At 38.0% G+C, this 19,087-nt stretch overlaps 2 protein-coding genes across 2 annotated transcripts; one reads left to right on the top strand and one right to left on the bottom strand.

The window, feature by feature from the left end:
• Nucleotides 1-1,233: 1,233 nt before the first annotated feature.
• LOC123309714 lies at nt 1,234-4,318 on the bottom strand. The gene is made up of 2 exons (XM_044892940.1): nt 4,163-4,318; nt 1,234-1,667 (listed from the first exon to the last, which is right to left on the bottom strand). The coding sequence occupies exons 1-2, from the start codon at nt 4,238-4,240 to the stop codon at nt 1,284-1,286; spliced, it is 462 nt and encodes a 153-aa protein (XP_044748875.1). The 5' UTR covers nt 4,241-4,318; the 3' UTR covers nt 1,234-1,283.
• A 2,038-nt stretch (nt 4,319-6,356) lies between these two features.
• LOC123310028 (serine-rich adhesin for platelets-like) lies at nt 6,357-18,714 on the top strand. Its single transcript, XM_044893386.1, has 2 exons — nt 6,357-6,506; nt 7,402-18,714. The coding sequence occupies exons 1-2, from the start codon at nt 6,474-6,476 to the stop codon at nt 18,655-18,657; spliced, it is 11,289 nt and encodes a 3,762-aa protein (XP_044749321.1). The 5' UTR covers nt 6,357-6,473; the 3' UTR covers nt 18,658-18,714.
• Nucleotides 18,715-19,087: the final 373 nt, after the last annotated feature.

Genomic DNA, 19,087 nt, shown 5'->3' with positions numbered 1-19,087 from the left:
CATTTCGATACCAGCTGACAGAAGAGACTTCGGGACACAAGTGTAACAAAAATAGATTAATACTTCAAAATCTCACAAATAAAATTCGTCTAAATTATTCACGAATTTTTCACAATGGGAATTACAATCTTCTTGTTCAAACATTCCAACAACCGTCGTAAAAATGGGATGAAATGGGCAAACATCATAGCACTTTTTCACCACTACTTACATAAGCACTTTCAAGAAACTGCCTCGATTTTCTACATTTTTTTCTCACCCTAAATTACACGATACAACAATTATGATTCAAAAGTGACCTGATGTATCTAATCCGATGAACTTAGTACTGAACCATTTATTGTCCAGCCATATGTTTATGTTTCGTTTTTGCGATGCCGGAGTCATCTTCCACACTCCCGTACTTAAAATTCAATGAAATTTTGTCGAACTTCCAGTGGTTGTATCTCAGCCATTTTGGATATTTTATATAGACAATTTTTGGTTAAACGACTTATTTTGATAAGATCTACCATCTGTCAAAAAAAGACCTTAACAAATGTTGAAATTCCTATCAGCGAGTGTTAGCAGGTGTCTGAATAAATTCTTATTCAATATTAGCTTTGAGATCCGAAAATATTCGAGGCTATTCAAAGTTGTCGTCCACATCGGATTCTACTTTGTTGAAAAAATCTCAATCTCAAATAAAGTTATCATCGATAGATCTCCTATAGAACAAATATTTGCCTAATCCATACTATCTATGCTCTCTTCAGAAAGTTGTTTGAGTCGGACATAGCTGCTCTATATTTGAGCTCTGAATGATACATTTAAGTGAAAAAACAAGAAACCCAGGATACATTTCCACCTTATAGCTGCTCTGACAGTAGCTCTCCTGGGTGTCATTGTTATAACTTCCAAGCCTCGACTGGCATCTCGTCAGAGTTCATCAATTACTAGACGTTTTCTGTCGAGGTGGGAGTTGTGTTGCTCGACAAGATCAAATTAAACTGAAATCTTGGACAATATCTACTTTTTTCGATGGAATTGGTTAATTTGGATTTGAAGTTCCTTAAGTCCTAAGCCTCATTTCTTTTTTTTTCTGGAAACTTTGTTTATATTGAAATGTTTTGTATTTCAGAGTTTGTTTTTGTATTGTTGTTTTTTTATTGAATCAAGACCTTAATCACAAATTCGATGACCACTGAAAATAAGACGAATACACTTCATTAGTTATATTATGATGAACTTGTATACAAGGTCACCGGAATATTTATTCAATATCCTTAACATATTTTACAGATTCACGATAAAAAACAAACATTTGCAGCAGTATCGTAACAACACATTAGGATTGGGGAGAACAAGCCAGCACTACATGCAACAATTCTAGGACCTAAAGAAGGATCGGTGCAGTCGATATATGTGGTTCCATCTCCTGAAGGATTAGGCGTTTTTCCTAAAAGTATCTGAATCCAAGTACACTGAAGTCGTTTTGGGTTGCTAGACACTTCACAAACCTGCGTTAATGCATTGAAGACGTTATTCACTGGACATCTGAAGTATATAGGAACACCATCAAATTGGTTGCAGATGTAATAAAGCCTGCCGGTTGGATCAGTATAGTCCTTATACCTTCCAGGAAATATACATCGTTGGGTTGATGAGAGTGTACAAATCAAGGTTATCTGAAAAGAGAGAATGACTCCAGCAAAACGATGTACTTTCGTGTATTTTTCGATTTGAAATGATAAAAATAATAATGATAATACTCGAATAAAATGGCAAAGATTTGAATACTTGAAGATGATAAATATTTGAATATAAGTTGTTATGTTTCAAACGTCTGTCATTAGTGAGCCTATTCTGACTTAGACTGTTTAGATTAGTCATGAAGATTATTCCTTTGAAACAGCTGAGCGTTCAGTTTGCCTTAAGAAAAATCTCACGAATCCAGTATGGTTTCAATCGAAGGAACAATAGTTTTTGGTAATTCGGGTCGGATTTAGCTGAATTATTCACGACCTTCGTCTCCTGGGTCCGTGTAGAAAACTTCCAGTGCCTGAATCAACAATGCCAGGAATTATAATGAGCCCATTGGTAAAAAATAAAGACAATACCCAGCTTTCTGAGTCAAAATGAAATCGGCGTCAGGGAAGACTATCTCCAGATTTCAGTGCCAACACGAAACCAGCATCAGTAGAGACAATCTCCAGCTTCCAATTCAGTACAAAATTTAAATTTGAAAATCTCAAAAACAAATGGATTGAACGGAAAAAAAAAATATGCTGAACTCAGAATAGAAATGCCTTTCAAATGAGGTATCACCTACTTTTTAATGTAGGTACAGGTTTGGCGAGTTAAAGTGTCCCTATACCTTATTGTGGAAACTAAAGGAGCTAGAAGAAAAAGTTGAATGCAAAACTTAACTGTATTCGATTGAACTTTTATTTTTTATAACCTACCTTAATACAGAATGCTCCGTTTTTTACCTGTTGGTATCAACTTTCTTATTTTAAATGTAACACCCTGTATATTATTGCAGTTTTGGATTCCTTGTCAAATTTCAAGGAAACTTTGGGATGACAACCACGGTTCTATATGGCACCGATTCTGAGATATTCGAATTTTTCCTAAAATTTTGACAGCTATAGGTGCTCAGTAAAATAGCTGATACTAGTTTTCTGATGAATGTATCAAAACCAAATTTTGCCCAGCTCTGGTCAACATATTGGATCATACATTACATCTCTATTTTTAGCAATATGATATACAGGGTCTTCAAAAATTGAAGTTAGAATTTCAAATAGAAGTTCAATCGAAACTTAATTTTTTCAAATGACAACCTATATTTTTTTCCTGTTCATCATATAGAGCAGGTTGAAATGAGCAAAAAATGTATTTCAACTTTTTTTATATTGCACAGAATTAACACCTTTGACGTAGATGATATGAATTGATTCCAAACAATGTTCAAATGAAAACTAACATCTTAAGCATAAAACAAAACCATATCTTTGTTTTGTCGCTCAGGATGTTTGTTTATTGGTCTCAACAAGTCGATATGGGAATACAATACAAGGAATAGAATTCGAATGTCGCGCCCTTCAATTCTGGAGCAGAAAACTGTTTTAAACGGTTTTTCTGTATAAGTACCTTATCAGCGCCATCCCATTGTCAAATGTGGCAAACAGATCAAAATGTAGTCGGTAAAGATTATAATCTTTGGTAGTCGGTTTTTAGTACTACTACTACTGATGTTGTTTATTAATTATTATTACTTTTCAGTTTTCTGCTCATTATCTTTCTTGAATTATTCTTATTATATCAACTGGCGTATTTCAATGAAATTTTAGGGAGGCCGAAGCCTCGGGATTAAGCTGGGGCTTTCAAAAACTATTCACAAAATCTAACTGAATTGTAATCAGTTTCTGATAATACACATAACAGAATGCCGAATAGTAATTATTACTTACCCAGTAGTTTCAACGTAGGTAAAAGCACTCTTTTATCAATTACAATAAATATATGGAAGCACTGGATACCTAAATGTCACCTAGCCCTCCTACAAGACCCCAACTATGCAGGAAATCAATGTGCGCAGCGTTTCGAAATTTCAACTTAGCTTGTGGAAGTTTTGTTCGTGTCGGATCGAAAATTGATCTTCATTGAGCAAAACGGACATAATCGAATTATTATGTCCAGTTGAAGCTACGAATTATACTGCTGCGTGGAAAACGTATGAAGACTGGCTTTGAAACAACATTGGGAAACTTACTTATCTTCGCGAGTCTTTATTTGTAGTCAACCTTTTGTGCGAAGAATGAAGTGGACCGATTCTGCGTATTAGTGAGCTTGGTACTGAATTGTTACAGTACATTTACACAATAAATCCAACAGGTTCCCTATTGGGATATTATTTAATGCAGCTATAATATAATGAATAAAAAGATTGCTGCCTTCTAAAACGACAAAACAGAAACTTGAAGAATCTATAGCCAGTTATCGAGTTATCATACCTGAATCAGAGAAGAATTTATGCAGCCTAAGTGAAATTATCCAATAAAAAAATTCAAGAAATGGTCAAAATAAATAAGAGCAACCCCATAATCCTTATCCTTTTGATGACTTTTTTTCGCACAGAGAACTACAACCGTATCATATAGGTACACTATGCACTCACCAAGAATAATATCTCGAAAATTTTCATATTCGCAAACGATACATTCAGTCTGCTTTCGAATTTGTCCCGAATCAACATTGTCTATGGTAGAAGACACTTACTTAAGTGGAATTATAGTACAAAAGCTCATAATCCTTACCGATTATTTCATAACGACTTAAGAGCTGATATTTCAGAAGATATCTCAAGGTAGAAAAATATTGATAGGTGCTTTCCATTAACGTGTCAGATGAACAAATAGAATGCATTGAATACATAATTATCTCAAACAAATAGATGATTAGATGATGTTAATACAGAACGAAATTCTAAGAAGGAATATCTATATAAGGATAACGCAGGGATAACTGAGGCATAGGATTAACTGTTTATATTATAAAAGAGTTAATTTCTTTAACCAAATGTTATTTATCTCGGTTGATATTGAGACAGGGCATGTAGCGATGTCAAAATATAACTTGTGTTCAAAAACTCCGTCATGAAGTAGGCTACTATAGAATGTTGAAAAACGATATTTATGAGCCATATGGCTCTAAATGAAGACAAAGATCGTTCAGCGAATAAGAAGAATAAGAAGAAATATTTTACGTTCAATAGAATGAGAAAGTGGTAAATCAAATGGACGGCGTACAAACTGTGTTGTTTACTTCGAAAGTTCGAAAATGACTTGTATTGAGTTCATAATTGTTATCTAGATCCATATCTAAGCTTGTCTTGAAAAACAATATAGAAAAGGATTTTTTTTTGCTCAGTGTAATACCGAAGGACTAAAGGAAACGGTTTATAACGTATTCATGATAAATATAGGACCATAGCTAGCCAAACTGGAGCTCTAGTCAAACTCTATATAATAAGCGCCCTTGCAGAGAAGTAATCTCTGTAGAATTCAATGATTAGGTATTGTTCAGACTCAGGCTTAAACTGAGTATGAAATGGTAAAACATGCATATGAAATCCATTCCTTCAAATGTCCAGCACTTCCAATGAATTAATTTTTTTGTCCATTCTTGAAAGCTCGTAACTTTACAAAAAGAGCTTCAGTTTATATAAAAGACCCCTCTAATATTCAACAAGGAATAACCCCTAGTAAAACTTTCAACCTTGTTTGGTAATATTCTGTACCTATACAAGATGAGATGATTATCAGCGAAATGAATTCTACGAGGATATATTGAAAAATTCTTAGCCTACTATAGAACCAAACAAAATTTCAATGTCGAAATATTTTATTACTAAACATATTCTTCTCTTAATTGGATACATTTATTACAGCGAACCTGAAACGTCACTAGACCTTTCAAAACAATGTTTCTTCTTGTTCTGCAAATCAGACCTCCACAGCTTTTATTACCTCCTCGGTGGAAGAGAATTTACGACTTTTCAAACTCTTTTTCAGTTGAGGAAAGAGAAGATAGTCGAGTGAAGCCAAATCTGGTGACTAAGGGGGGTGTTCTAGTAATTCAAACCCTAAATCACGAATTTTTTGCATGGCAACATGAGATTTGTGTGCAGGGGCGTTGTTCTGCAAAAACAGAACACCGCGTCTTTTCTCTTCAATTTTTTCTGAACAAAATGTACAGAAATACATCGAAGTTAATGCTCGAAATTGCATTACTACCATTGAATATTTTTTCTAAACTTTTCGTCAATTCTTTTCTGGCTGGTTTTTCTATTGATTCTTAGGATATGGTTGCCGAGCAATATTTCTTTCAGAGTAGTTATCTCAGAATCGATTCATTTTAGGTATATAGAAGATCTTTGTGTTATCCATGTGGGATTGTGATGTGACGATAAAACATGTTTGTATCCGAAAAAATCATCTAAGTTCCTTCGAATGAAATCCAAATTTGACAATCTCATATGATATGGTGCAAAACAAAAGGTCGTTGTTCTAAACGTACATACATAAAAAGGGGTTATTCTGATGAATAAAGTGGTATAACCTCATACCAATACCGAGTTTATTACCCCTCAAGACACAATGAGTTCCGCAACGATCAATGTTCATTGAATTCTTTCACTGCAATACATAATACTCAATCGAAAAGCAAACAGATTTCGCATATTCATTTATCTGAATATTTGAATTACCCCTCATAAAAATTTCCTTATTTGTTAATCTTAAATCAAAGATGATGTTACAGATTATCTCGGGTTTACAGCCTCATATCCATTCAATTTTAGTTTCATCACGTTCATAATAACAATTCGGTGCCATAAAGTTAAGCTTCATTTTGTTCTCTGGTCTTCTCAAAAATATAAAAATTTTGGGAAAGCAGTCAGTCAGTCAGAAGTCGTGAAGCATCTCAAAATGAGATTAACTATTTTATTTCTCTCACTCTTTGTAAGTATTCAGGACATTTTTATCCACTTGCATAACTACATTTCCATCTAAGTGGAACTTCAACGATATATTCCTTTAATTTTTTTCGGAATTTGACAAAATTTGCCCTGATTTGAATTACGGATTCCGAAAGTAGAAAATAAATTCTTTGAGACTCCTTAAAAATAACTTCGATTGAATCATTCAAATCTGGTACGTAAATTAGACGTCACGTAAAAGCAATTCTTTCAACTCTATGGTTCAATTGGCTAACTCTGAGAGTGAAAACTTTATTTTCCTATTTTTATCAGCACATTAGACAGTTTTGTAGAATAACTTGAATTTCAACAGGTTTTAGTCAAATTTATTTTTGAGTCATTAAATGTTGCGTCTCCTTTAGATTATTACATCAGATACATCTGCCCAGTTTCAGTTGGCTACAAGTCGTCCATTTTTTTAAATTTTCTATTAAAGGAAAATGAAATCGGAAAGCTAAGGCATCAATAGGGGATTATAGTGTTTCGAAAACAACATTAGAATGCAATGTTGATCGATATAGCGTCTTTTTGCGGTTTTAATGTAATTAGTTGTTTCTACCATGAACTTCTTTGTGTCTATTTCATTTCTTTATTCGATATTAAAGTGAATAGTAGATTCATCGGGGTGTTGTTGGCCATGGAATAATTTTCAACATAGAAGACAATGTAGGTTCTTTTGTTTCAATACATTTTCACTATAGTTGTTGAATTCAAAAAATATGGTCATCAGTGAGAATGAGGAATGTGAGCCACTCGTGTTGAATCATTTTGTGCTTCTTCAATAAATTACTATCAATACTGGAAATTTTTGACGTTTGATTTGAACGATACATATCTTGAGATCAATAAGAGGTAAAATTCTGATTAATATTTTCCAGATTCTCTGTGAAATTCATGGGGAGGAAGAAAATGAGAAATTTCTTTGTACCAAGGCAGGACGTTACGAAAATCCAAAGGATGAAACCTGTAATTCATTTTTCCTGTGTTCATACACCCTCGAAGGAGAACTAATACAAACCCAATACAGCTGTCCCGAAAAATCAGTTTTTTCACCCGAAACTGCATTGTGTTCCAAAAATTACACATGCCCCAAACTTTCCAGATCAACTCGCGATCTTTTGCAGATAGAGCATGTTAACAACGTTCACTATCGTTGCAGGAACGACATTGAGAATGATTTCAAATGTCGCAGAAGTGGGAAATATGCTGACCTGATAGGAACTTCCTGTAGGAGGTATTTTATGTGTTCCCTTTTGCGCAGTGGAGAATATTTGAGAACCCAATATGAATGCCCTGAAGGATCTTTCTTTGATCCCAGAACTCAAAAATGTCATCTTAATTACGAATGCCCTTGCCAGATGAATTCACCAGAGAATGTAAATTGGCACAGAGGCGAAAGAAGAGAACATAGTGGATGGTCTGAACGCAGTAGAGAAGCGGAAATTAATGAGAAGTGGACCAAAATTTACAGGTGGACTAGAATACCTCAACAACGACCAACACGCGAAGCAGCAAGTACTATATTGCCTGGTACTGATGACTGCATAGACACAGGGAAATTGAATTTGTTCAAATGTACCGATGAAGGACTTTATCCCGATAAGAGAGATGTAACATGTACTGACTATTTCCTCTGTAACAGGCTTTCAAATGGAGGATTTTTGAGAACAAAATATAGTTGTCCTTACGGATCAACATTTGATCCACACAAGAGGAATTGCAGTATGCAATACGTATGTCCATGTCAATTCGAAACAAGATCTACGTATTCAACCACATTAACACCATCTCCCAGAACTGTCAAACCATCAACGAATTCCGAAATAGTTTATACCACCGAGTCCAGATCGACACCGCTAGATTGTGAAATTCCTAGAAAAGAATTCGAATGTGAGCGTGCAGGTAGATTCCCAGACAGAACTGATGTATCCTGTAATACTTATTATCTTTGTGAGATTAATAGTATTGGAGCATTGAAGAAAAAGAGATACCGCTGTCCAAGATGTTTAACATTCAACCCAGCTTTAGAAAAGTGTACTGATAACTACGTATGTCCTTGTAGTAACACTGAAGCACCTGGTGTTACTTCTTCAATCCCAATGAGCTCTCAAACTAATACCCCTAGAAATGGTTCTGAGACGGAAAAAACCACTCAGAATGGTTCCACGAATTCTAGTCCTACAAAACCTAACACTTCTGAATCCACCACCGACAAAATGAATTCTCAAACAACACCAAATGAAAGTGGTACAACTAATGACTGCTCAATTCCAGCAAGCAACAAACCATTCAAATGTCAATCGAGAGGAAGGTTCCCAGATAAAAAAGATATGAGCTGTTCATCCTACTTCATATGTTCTGAGCGGAAAGATGGTTCTTTCACGAAAACTAAAGCTAAATGTCCTAAAAACTCTCGTTTTGATCCATCAGCTGAAAAATGTAGTAAAAAATACGAGTGTCCCTGCTCTGGTACATCAGGACGAACTTCCAGCTCCTCATCAAGTACCACCTCAGGAATAACAAGTTCTAGCAGAAAAACAACTGAATCTACTAGTATAACTGAGAAATCAAAAACTCGTCATTCAGGAACTACAACAACTGGATCAAAATCTACCGGACGTCCTAGTTCTCCAACTTCTGAGCAAACCCCAGCAGCAAGTTCTTCATCGACCAAAAAGAGTAGTGATTGTAACATACCCCCATCAAATGAACCGTTCAGATGTATATTGAAAGGGCGGTTCCCAAACAGAAGGGATTTAACATGTTCCTCATACTTCTTATGCTCGGCCCTCAAAAACGGTACTCTCATTGAAACGAAATACAGGTGTCCAAAAAATTCGCTTTTCGATCCTTCACTACACAGATGTAGTAAAGCTTATGAATGTCCATGTGCCAATAATCCTTCAACAACAGAAGAATCTCCCAAGATTACCACATCGAAATCAGGGATGGAATCAACAACAATGAATCCAACTGATGAAACAACAACTCGAGAATCCACCTCCAAAAGAGCTACCGAACAAACAGAGTCATCAACAGACTCAAAAACCACAAGGCGAAGATCGACTTCTAGCTCAGAAAAAACCGAATCAACATCACCTAGGGCAATTACGAGTGGTTCGTCGGAACGCCCAACATCCAAGCAAACAAGCAAATCTGAATCCACCACTGCAAACCCTGGAACTTCAGCATCACAGAAAGATGTTACAACCAAATCCACCAATGGCTCTATGGGCACAACAAAGTCGGGAAGTTCCTCATCAACACAGAAGAGTAGTGAAACTTCATCAACCTGTATAGTTCCATCGAACAATGAAACATTCAGGTGTGAATCAAAGGGAAGATTCCCAGATAGAAGGGATTTAACTTGTTCTTCATATTTCTTGTGCTCATCCTTGAATAATGGTACACTCATAAAAACGAAATATAAATGTCCAAGAAATTCGTTCTTCGATCCTTCACTTCAAAAATGTAGTAAAGGATATGAATGTCCATGTGCGAATATTCCATCGACAACTTCAAAATATTCATCGATTACTACGAAATCCACTGAAAAACCAACAAGTTCTTCTATCAATCCAACTGATCAAACCACAATCACTAAATCTTCCACCACAAGTAGATCAACAGGTTCAAAATCTACAGATAGCACCGCTAATTCGAGAAGAACAGAATCCTCAAGTATAACAACTACACAAAAAGATAAAAGTACCAAATTGACAACTGAGCAGACTAATGGTTCTAGAGCTACTACTCAAGAACCAGATAACTCGTCAACACAAAAAAGTAGTGGAACTCCAGAGGACTGCATCATTCCACCAAAAAACAAACCATTCAGTTGTACTTCAAAAGGACGATTCCCGAATAGAAGGGACTTAACATGCTCTTCATATTTCTTATGCTCAGCCCTGAACAATGGTACTCTAATTAGAACGAAATACAATTGCCCGAAAAAGTCTTACTTCGATCCCAGTATTCAGAGATGCAGCAAGTCATATGAATGTCCATGTTCAAAATCATCTGGAGGTACTACAAAACCCCCAACAATTTTCCCATCAAAAGCAACTGAACAAACAACAGGCAGCAGCATGACCGTTAAAACAACCGAACAATCCTCTTTCACTGAATCTTCTCGGCAAAAATCCACCATCACTAGATCTACTGAGCGAACCAAATCCTCAAGAGAATCAAATCCCACAGAAAAATTAACGACAGCTAATTCGGGAGGAACACAGTCGACGAAAGTAACATCACCTAGGACCAGCATGAGAGGCTCCTCTGAACGCCCAACAGTTCCTACATCTGCACAATCAAACGGCTCTGAATCCACTACCGAAAACTCAGGATCTTCATCATCACAAAATGGCAGTAGCTCAGAATTGACCTCTGAAAAGACTAACGGCTCCAAGGCTACAACCACCAGACCAGCATCTTCTTCAACAGAAAATGGTAGCGCAACACCCAATGATTGTATCATTCCTGCATCCAATAAACCATTCAAATGTACGACAAAGGGAAGATTCGCAGATAAAAGAGATTTGACATGTTCGTCTTATTTCTTATGTTCTGCACTCAACAATGGTACTCTTATAAAAACGAAATACAAATGCCCGAAGAAGTCCTACTTTGATCCTTCGATTCACAGATGTAATAAGTCGTATAAATGTCCATGTTCAACTGCTACTTCAACAACTCCAAAATTATCAACAATTACCGCATCCGGAACAACTGGAAGAGCAACGGCCAGTAAAATGACCAGTACTTCAACAGATAAAAGCACAGTGACTGAATCTACCAAACAACGGTCCACAATCACGGAAAAAACCAAAACTTCTTCCAAATCGACAACTGTTTCTGAAATTACAAAGTCGACAAGAGCCACATCATCGAAAGAAACTCTTTCAACATCTGGGCAAACAAGCGGTTCTGGTTCATCTACCTCACAAAGTGGCAGCACTACCGACCGTACATCTGAGAAGACTAATGGCTCCAAAGCTACAACCAAACAATCAGATTTATCGTCAACACAAAACAGTGGTGGAACGTCAGACGCCTGTATCATTCCACCAGCGAACATACCATTTAGATGTTTATCGAAAGGGCGATTCCCTGATAGAAGGGATACAACCTGCTCTTCATATTTCTTATGTTCAGCCCTCAATAATGGTACTCTGATCAAAACTAAATACAAGTGTCCGAAGAAGTCGTACTTCGATCCATCTATTCAGAAATGCAGTAAGTCATACGAATGTCCATGTGCATCAACTACTGCAAAATATTCATCAACTACCCCATCTCCAACTAGACAAACAACAGAGAACAATCCTACTGAAGAAACTTCCTACACTAAATCGTCCCAACAACAATCTACAATCACCAAAAGTACAGAACAAACCGAATCAGAAAACTCTAGATCGACAGAGAGATCATCGACAGCTAGTTCAGACCGAACAAAATCTACTAAGGTAACACCATCCAGGACTAGTATGAGTAGCACGTCAGGAAGTCAAACTCTCTCCACGTCTGGGCAGTCGGTTCCATCCAAATCAACTTCTTCGGCATCCCCATCTTCACAAAAAGTGAGTAGTTCTACAACATCAGAACCTGAAAGGAAATCAACAACGGAACAAACAAGTTCTTCAACAACAACTAAAGGAAGTGGAACTCCAGATGCTTGTATTATTCCCCCATCGAAGGAAATATTCAGATGTACATCGAAAGGCCGTTTTGCTGATAAAAGAGATTTGACATGTTCTACATATTTCTTGTGTTCGGCTCTCAACAATGGCACTCTCATTAAAACAAAATACAAATGTCCAAGAATGTCGTACTTCGATCCATCAATTCACAAATGCAGTAGAACGTATGAATGTCCCTGTACTACCAAAACTGTTACGACGTCTAAGTATTTGACAACTACCACTGCAAAAACTACCAGGCAATCCCCATCCAGTTCCAGTGGAAAAACTATCAATCCAACAGAAAGTACTATATCTACAGGCCGAGAATCCGGAAGCACAGATACCACGAAAGCATCGACATCATCGAAAACCACCGGAAAAACCTCAACAACGATATCAGGTCGAACAAGTTCATCAGAAAACACTTCTTCAAAAAGCAGCGGCAGTACCTCTTTCACTGAGAAGACAGGTAGTACAGAATCAAGTTCGAATGGATCAGAATCTACAAGAGTAACATCCACCAGCACTTCATCCAATGAACAATCGACTGGATCGACCACTGGACAGCCACTTAGCTCACCAACTACAACGGAAGGATCTTCATCATCGCAGAAAGGAAGCAGTATTCCCAATGATTGTATTATTCCACCATCCAATAAGCCATTTAAATGTAGGTCAAAAGGGCGATTCCCGAACAAAAGAGATCTGACTTGTTCTTCATATTTCTTGTGTTCATCCATCGAAGGCGATATCTTCATCAAAACCAAACACGAATGTCCAAGAAACTCGTACTTCAATCCATCACTAAAGAGATGCAGTAGAAGTTATGAATGTCCATGTTCAAATATTCCTTCGATTACTCCCAAGTCAAGCTCAAGTACAACATTCAAAACCACAAAACAGTCTGTGCCAACTTCTACCGAAAGCAGCAAACCTTCCACTCAAAATGAAGAAAGTAGCTCAAAACAAGCATCAACATCAGAAAGTATAACTGAAAGGACTAAACCATCTTCCAGATCTATATCCACCGTCTCTAGTAGAACAGAAGCAACTAAAACTACCTCATCGTCTAGATACACTGGTAGCACATCAGCGTCTGCAAAAACAGAAACTACTTCCTCTAAATCAGATCAATCAGAAGAACCGAAGCCGACTACTAAACGTGCCGAAACTTCTGGCACAAGTATTACTTCTTCTGAATCCTCTTCAACTTCACGGTCTTCGGAGAAACCATCATCAAGAGCTAGTGACAATACTTCGAAACCATCTGGAACAACTGACAAAAATAAATCTACCAAGCTCCCAACGACCTCACGAAGATCTGAAAAAACAACCGTAACTGAATCCACAAAACCTACATCAACCACTATTTCGGATGGATCAGATTCCACTGGAGAAACGACTCCTAATGGAAGCAAAGGCAGCACCTTCCTTACCCAAAAAACAAGAAGAACTTCTTCCAAAACAGAATCGACAGCATTTCCAACTAAGTCGACTGAGGAATCAACAGGTTCGGAATCAACAACTGTTCGGCAAAGTTCCTCATCTACACAAAGAGGAAGCAACACTCCTGAAAACTGCATTATTCCACCATCAAACCAACCTTTCAAATGTTCGTCGAATGGTCGTTTTCCTAACAGAAGAGATCTCACTTGTTCATCTTATTTCTTGTGTTCATCAATCGAAGGAGATATCTTTATTAAGACAAAACACGAGTGTCCAAGAAACTCGTTCTTCGATCCTTCAGTCCGGAGGTGCAGTAGAACCTACGAATGCCCTTGCTCAAATTCTGCATCAACTTCTCCAAATTCTGAAACATCAAGCCCTTCTTCATCGAGCTCTACTGGGGCAAACAATCCCTCAACTGACATGAACAAGAGTACAGTATCTCCGAAACAAACAACACCTAGTAGCAGTTCAAGTGGAAAAACGAAACCTTCATCCGCCTCTGAATCTTCAACATCATCAACCCCTATCTCACGCCAAACAGAATCCACAGCTTCTTCCTCCACAGACAACCGTAGTCCATCAGCTGCTACAAGAGCAGATAATACTTCTTCTGAATCTGAATCAACAAACCTGACATCTAAGCAACCGAGTAGCTCAATGTCTACCACTGAAGGTTCCAAATCTTCTGAGTCAAGTGCTTCTCCTTCCAATAACTCACCGACTGTCACTTCGAGAACATCAGAAAAATCTTCATCTTCTAGATCCAGTCGGTTTACTACCTCACCATCCGAACAGACTGGAAAAACGGAATCTACGAAACAAACAGCAAGATCAGAAAGCTCAACAGGGACGACTGACAGAAATTCTAAAACCACAGGATTGCCAACTGGGTCGACTAAGAAATCAACAGTGTCTGAATCAACTACTGTTCAACAAAGTTCCTCATCTACACAAAGAGGAAGCAATACTCCTGAAAACTGCATTATTCCACCATCAAACAAACCTTTCAAATGTTCATCGAATGGACGTTTTCCTAACAGAAGAGATCTCACTTGTTCTTCTTACTTCTTGTGTGCTTCAATCGAAGGTGATATCTTTATTAAGACAAAGCACGAGTGTCCAAGAAACTCTTTCTTCGATCCTTCAGTCCGGAGATGCAGTAGAACCTACGAATGTCCTTGCTCTAATTCTCCATCAACTTCTCCCAATTCTGAAACATCAAGCCCTTCTTCATCGAGATCTACTGGGGCAAACAATCACTCAACTGACATGAACAAGAGTACAGTATCTCCGAAACAAACAACACCTAGTAGCAGTTCGAGTGGAAAAACAAAACCTTCATCCGGCTCTGAATCTTCAACATCATCAACCCCTATCTCACGCCAAACAGAATCCACAGCTTCTTCCTCCAGAGGCAGCCGTAGTCCATCAGCTTCAACGAGAGCAGAAAATACTTCCTCTGGATCTGAATCAACATCTAAGAAACCGAACAGCTCGATGTCTACCACTGAAGGCTCCAAATCTTCTGAGTCTAGTGCTTCTCCTTCCAATAACTCACCGACTGTCACTTCGAGAACATCAGAAAAATCTTCATCTTCTAGATCCAGTCGGTTTACTACCTCACCATCCGAACAGACTGGAAAAACGGAATCTACGAAACAAACAGCAAGATCAGAAAGCTCAACAGGGACGACTGACAGAAATTCTAAAACCACAGGATTGCCAACTGGGTCGACTAAGAAATCAACAGTGTCTGAATCAACTACTGTTCAACAAAGTTCCTCATCTACACAAAGAGGAAGCAATACTCCTGAAAACTGCATTATTCCACCATCAAACAAACCTTTCAAATGTTCATCGAATGGACGTTTTCCTAACAGAAGAGATCTCACTTGTTCTTCTTACTTCTTGTGTGCTTCAATCGAAGGTGATATCTTTATTAAGACAAAACACGAGTGTCCAAGAAACTCTTTCTTCGATCCTTCAGTCCGGAGATGCAGTAGAACCTACGAATGTCCTTGCTCAAATTCTCCATCAACTTCTCCCAATTCTGAAACACCAAGCCCTTCTTCATCGAGATCTACTGGGGAAAACAATCACTCAACTGACATGAACAAGAGTACAGTATCTCCGAAACAAACAACACCTAGTAGCAATTCGAGTGGAAAAACGAAACCTTCATCCAGCTCTGAATCTTCAACATCGTCAACCCCTATCTCACGCCAAACAGAATCCACAGCTTCTTCCTCCAGAGGCAGCCGTAGTCCATCAGCGTCAACGAGAGCAGATAATACTTCCTCTGGATCTGAATCAACATCTAAGAAACCGAACAGCTCGATGTCTACCACTGAAGGATCCAAATCTTCGGGATCAGATGCTACTTCTGGCAATAACTCATCGACTGTCACTTCTCGTACAACGGAAAAATCTACATCTAGGTCAAGCAAGTTTACTATAGCCCCATCCGAAAAAACTGAAGAAACAAAATCTACGAAACAAGTGACCACCACGAAAAGATCAACCGAAACGAGTGACAAAACATCCGCCTCTAAATCTACGAGAACGATAACGACCACTTCGTCGAAAATATCAGAATCCACAGGCGTTACGACTTCAGGCAAGGGTGATGGTAGCACCTCATCCCCAGGAATTACTTCCTCGAATTCAAAATCTACAAGACTTCCAACAAGGTCGACAGGTTATCAATCAACGACTGTACAACAAAATTTATCCTCTACACAAAGCGGAAGCAATACTCCGGAAAACTGCATTATTCCACCATCCAACAAACCTTTCAAATGTTCGTCGAATGGACGTTTTCCTGACAGAAGAGATTTGACTTGTTCTTCGTACTTCATATGTTCATCAATCGAAGGTGATATCTTTATAAAGACCAAACACGAATGTCCAACGAACTCATACTTCGATCCTTCAGCCAAAAGATGCAGTAGAACATATGAATGTCCTTGCTCAAATATGCGTTCAACCACTTCAACAATCACCGAATCCTCAAATCAATCACAAAACCCAAGTCTTTCTACTGAGAAACCGAGAACATCATTCAGTTCAATGTCTACAAGAAAAATATCAACAACTGCATCCGATAGAACGGACACCACCGGTTCCCTTTCCTCTAGGTCTAGCACTAGTAAATCAACCGAGATAACTCCTTCAAAATCAGTACCTACAAAACGGCCAGGAATGTCGACAACTCCTGTATCTACTGGATCTCAATCCACAAATGAACAGCAAGGTTCTTCATCAACAGATAAATCAAGTAGTGCTGGCGAAGATTGCATCATTCCGTCCCGTAATGAACCATTCATATGTTTATCAAAAGGACGTTTTCCGGATAGAAGAGACCTGACCTGTTCCGCATATTTCCTATGTTCAGCCCTCAGCAATGGAACTCTCATAAAAACTGAGTACAAATGTCCAAGGAATTCCTACTTCGATCCAGCAATTCATAGATGCAGTAGGGAGTATAACTGCCCTTGTTCCTACAAAACTACCTCTTCTCCCAAACTATCCTCCAGTACAACACCTCGATCAACTGGACCATCCTCGTCCACATCTAGTGGTAGGACTACGAATACAGCAAATGTTACACGTTTCACAATTTCAACAAGTGAAAGGGTTTCTCGAAATTCGGAATCCACTGGTTCAGAATGTATCACTCCTCCAGCTGACTATAAATTCGTTTGCAAATCGAATGGAAGATTCCCTAATATCCAAGATCAGACATGTAGTTCATATTACCTCTGTTCTTCATTATCAGATGGTACATTCGTACAAGCAAAATACAGATGCAGCAGTGGATCTAAATTTGATCCTTCCCTACAAAACTGCTCATCGTCCTATGAATGTCCTTGTACTATAGTAACCACCACTCCTGTAACTTCTAAGGTTTCCACAGTATCAACTGCGATTCCCGATGTTTGTCAACCTACAGGAAAAGAATTTGTCTGTACTGCTGTTGGACGGTATCCGAAACCAGGAGATGTATCATGTTGCACTTACTATTCCTGTAGCAAATCAGATAATGGTACCATTATTCAAACCGAATTCAGCTGTCCGGAAGGTTCCAGTTTCGATCCGGTATTCAAGACTTGTTCGAAAAGTTATAGATGTCCTTGTCATGTCACTGAATCACCTCAATATTTCACTACTTCTTCCGAAAGCTGTGTCATACCCACAGAAGATTTCGTGTGTAGTTCGCCAGGAAGATTCCCGAATAGGCAAGATGTGTCATGTTGCAATTACTTCTTATGCAGTGATATTGGCAACGGAACTTACATCAGAACTGAATATAATTGTCCCATGGGAAAATCATTCGATCCTGAGTTGAAAAGGTGTAGTAGCTCCTACGTATGTCCATGCAGAATAACTGAGAACTCAGAAACACCTGTAACAACTGTTATGACCACTGCTAAATCAACAACTACAGGTAGAGTAACCCAACCCCCGGAATGTGACCTATCTCCTGAGAATCCAGAACATGTCTGTACACTCCGTGGACGGTTCAAGGATACTAAAGACATAACATGTACTAATTACTTCCTTTGTTCCAAGTTGAAGAATGGTACTTTCATAAGAACCAGATACACTTGTCCAAGATTTTCCTACTTCGATCCATCACTTGGCTTATGTACAACAACATACAAATGCCCATGCATAAACACTTTCACCACCCCGACGAGGAGTACAGGGAGAATCACAAAAATTCCTGGAACTAGGGCACCATGGCATATCAATACAAGAAAGACCACCCAGACACCTGCTTCCAGCGAATGCGTTCCACTTAGCCCCGCCATATCTGAATTTGCTTGTTCAGCTGAAGGAAAGTTCATGAACCCCTTGGACACCAGGTGTACTTCCTACATCCATTGCGTACGAAGAGCTTCCGTCTTGGTGAAGACAGTAGTGAACTGTGAAGGAATGACAGCATTCGATATAACATTGAAGAAATGTACTGCTAATGCTGTTTGCAAAATTTGTAAATGATTATTGAAATTATTGATGTGTATTTTGTTGATTAAATAAATTATTTCGAAATTTCAACCTGAGTATAACTCGAATCCATTCGATGATTCCATCGAAATTCCTATTTGCAAAATATTTTATACGATCATTGCGACCAAAATGTTTGCTCGCAAATAAATAGAGTTCACCGTCTGTCTTGTGTTATTTCGTCAAAATGAGGATTACTGTTATCTTGCTGTTCATTCTCTCGTTCGTTAAACATTATTAGTATGTGTTGTTGACTAAAAGGTGAACTGACGATGAAGAATTTACCTTTTATTGTTTCTGTTGTGAGTATTATAGTCGTTCTCATCAATTTATTACATAGTGGATTTAAGACAAAAAATTGGACAGGTGATTAAGTAGAGGAATGCAATTCCGATTTGTGAACAGCTGATTGAAGCAATATGGA

This window comes from Coccinella septempunctata, chromosome 3 (genome assembly GCF_907165205.1).
Source record: "Coccinella septempunctata chromosome 3, icCocSept1.1, whole genome shotgun sequence".
Lineage (NCBI taxonomy): Eukaryota > Metazoa > Arthropoda > Insecta > Coleoptera > Coccinellidae > Coccinella > Coccinella septempunctata.
The sequence above is the reverse complement of the archived record's forward strand: the minus strand, read 5'-3'. Positions and strand labels throughout refer to the sequence as shown.

Coding starts and splice junctions, on each gene's coding strand:
- LOC123309714 (XM_044892940.1), bottom strand. CDS start 4,240: ATGTTGATTCGGGACAAATTCGAAAGCAGACTGAATGTATCGTTTGCG. Junction 1,668..4,162: donor TTTTCGAGATATTATTCTTG/GTGAGTGCATAG, acceptor CTCTCTTTTCAG/ATAACCTTGATTTGTACACT.
- LOC123310028 (XM_044893386.1), top strand. CDS start 6,474: ATGAGATTAACTATTTTATTTCTCTCACTCTTT. Junction 6,507..7,401: donor TTTTATTTCTCTCACTCTTT/GTAAGTATTCAG, acceptor AATATTTTCCAG/ATTCTCTGTGAAATTCATGG.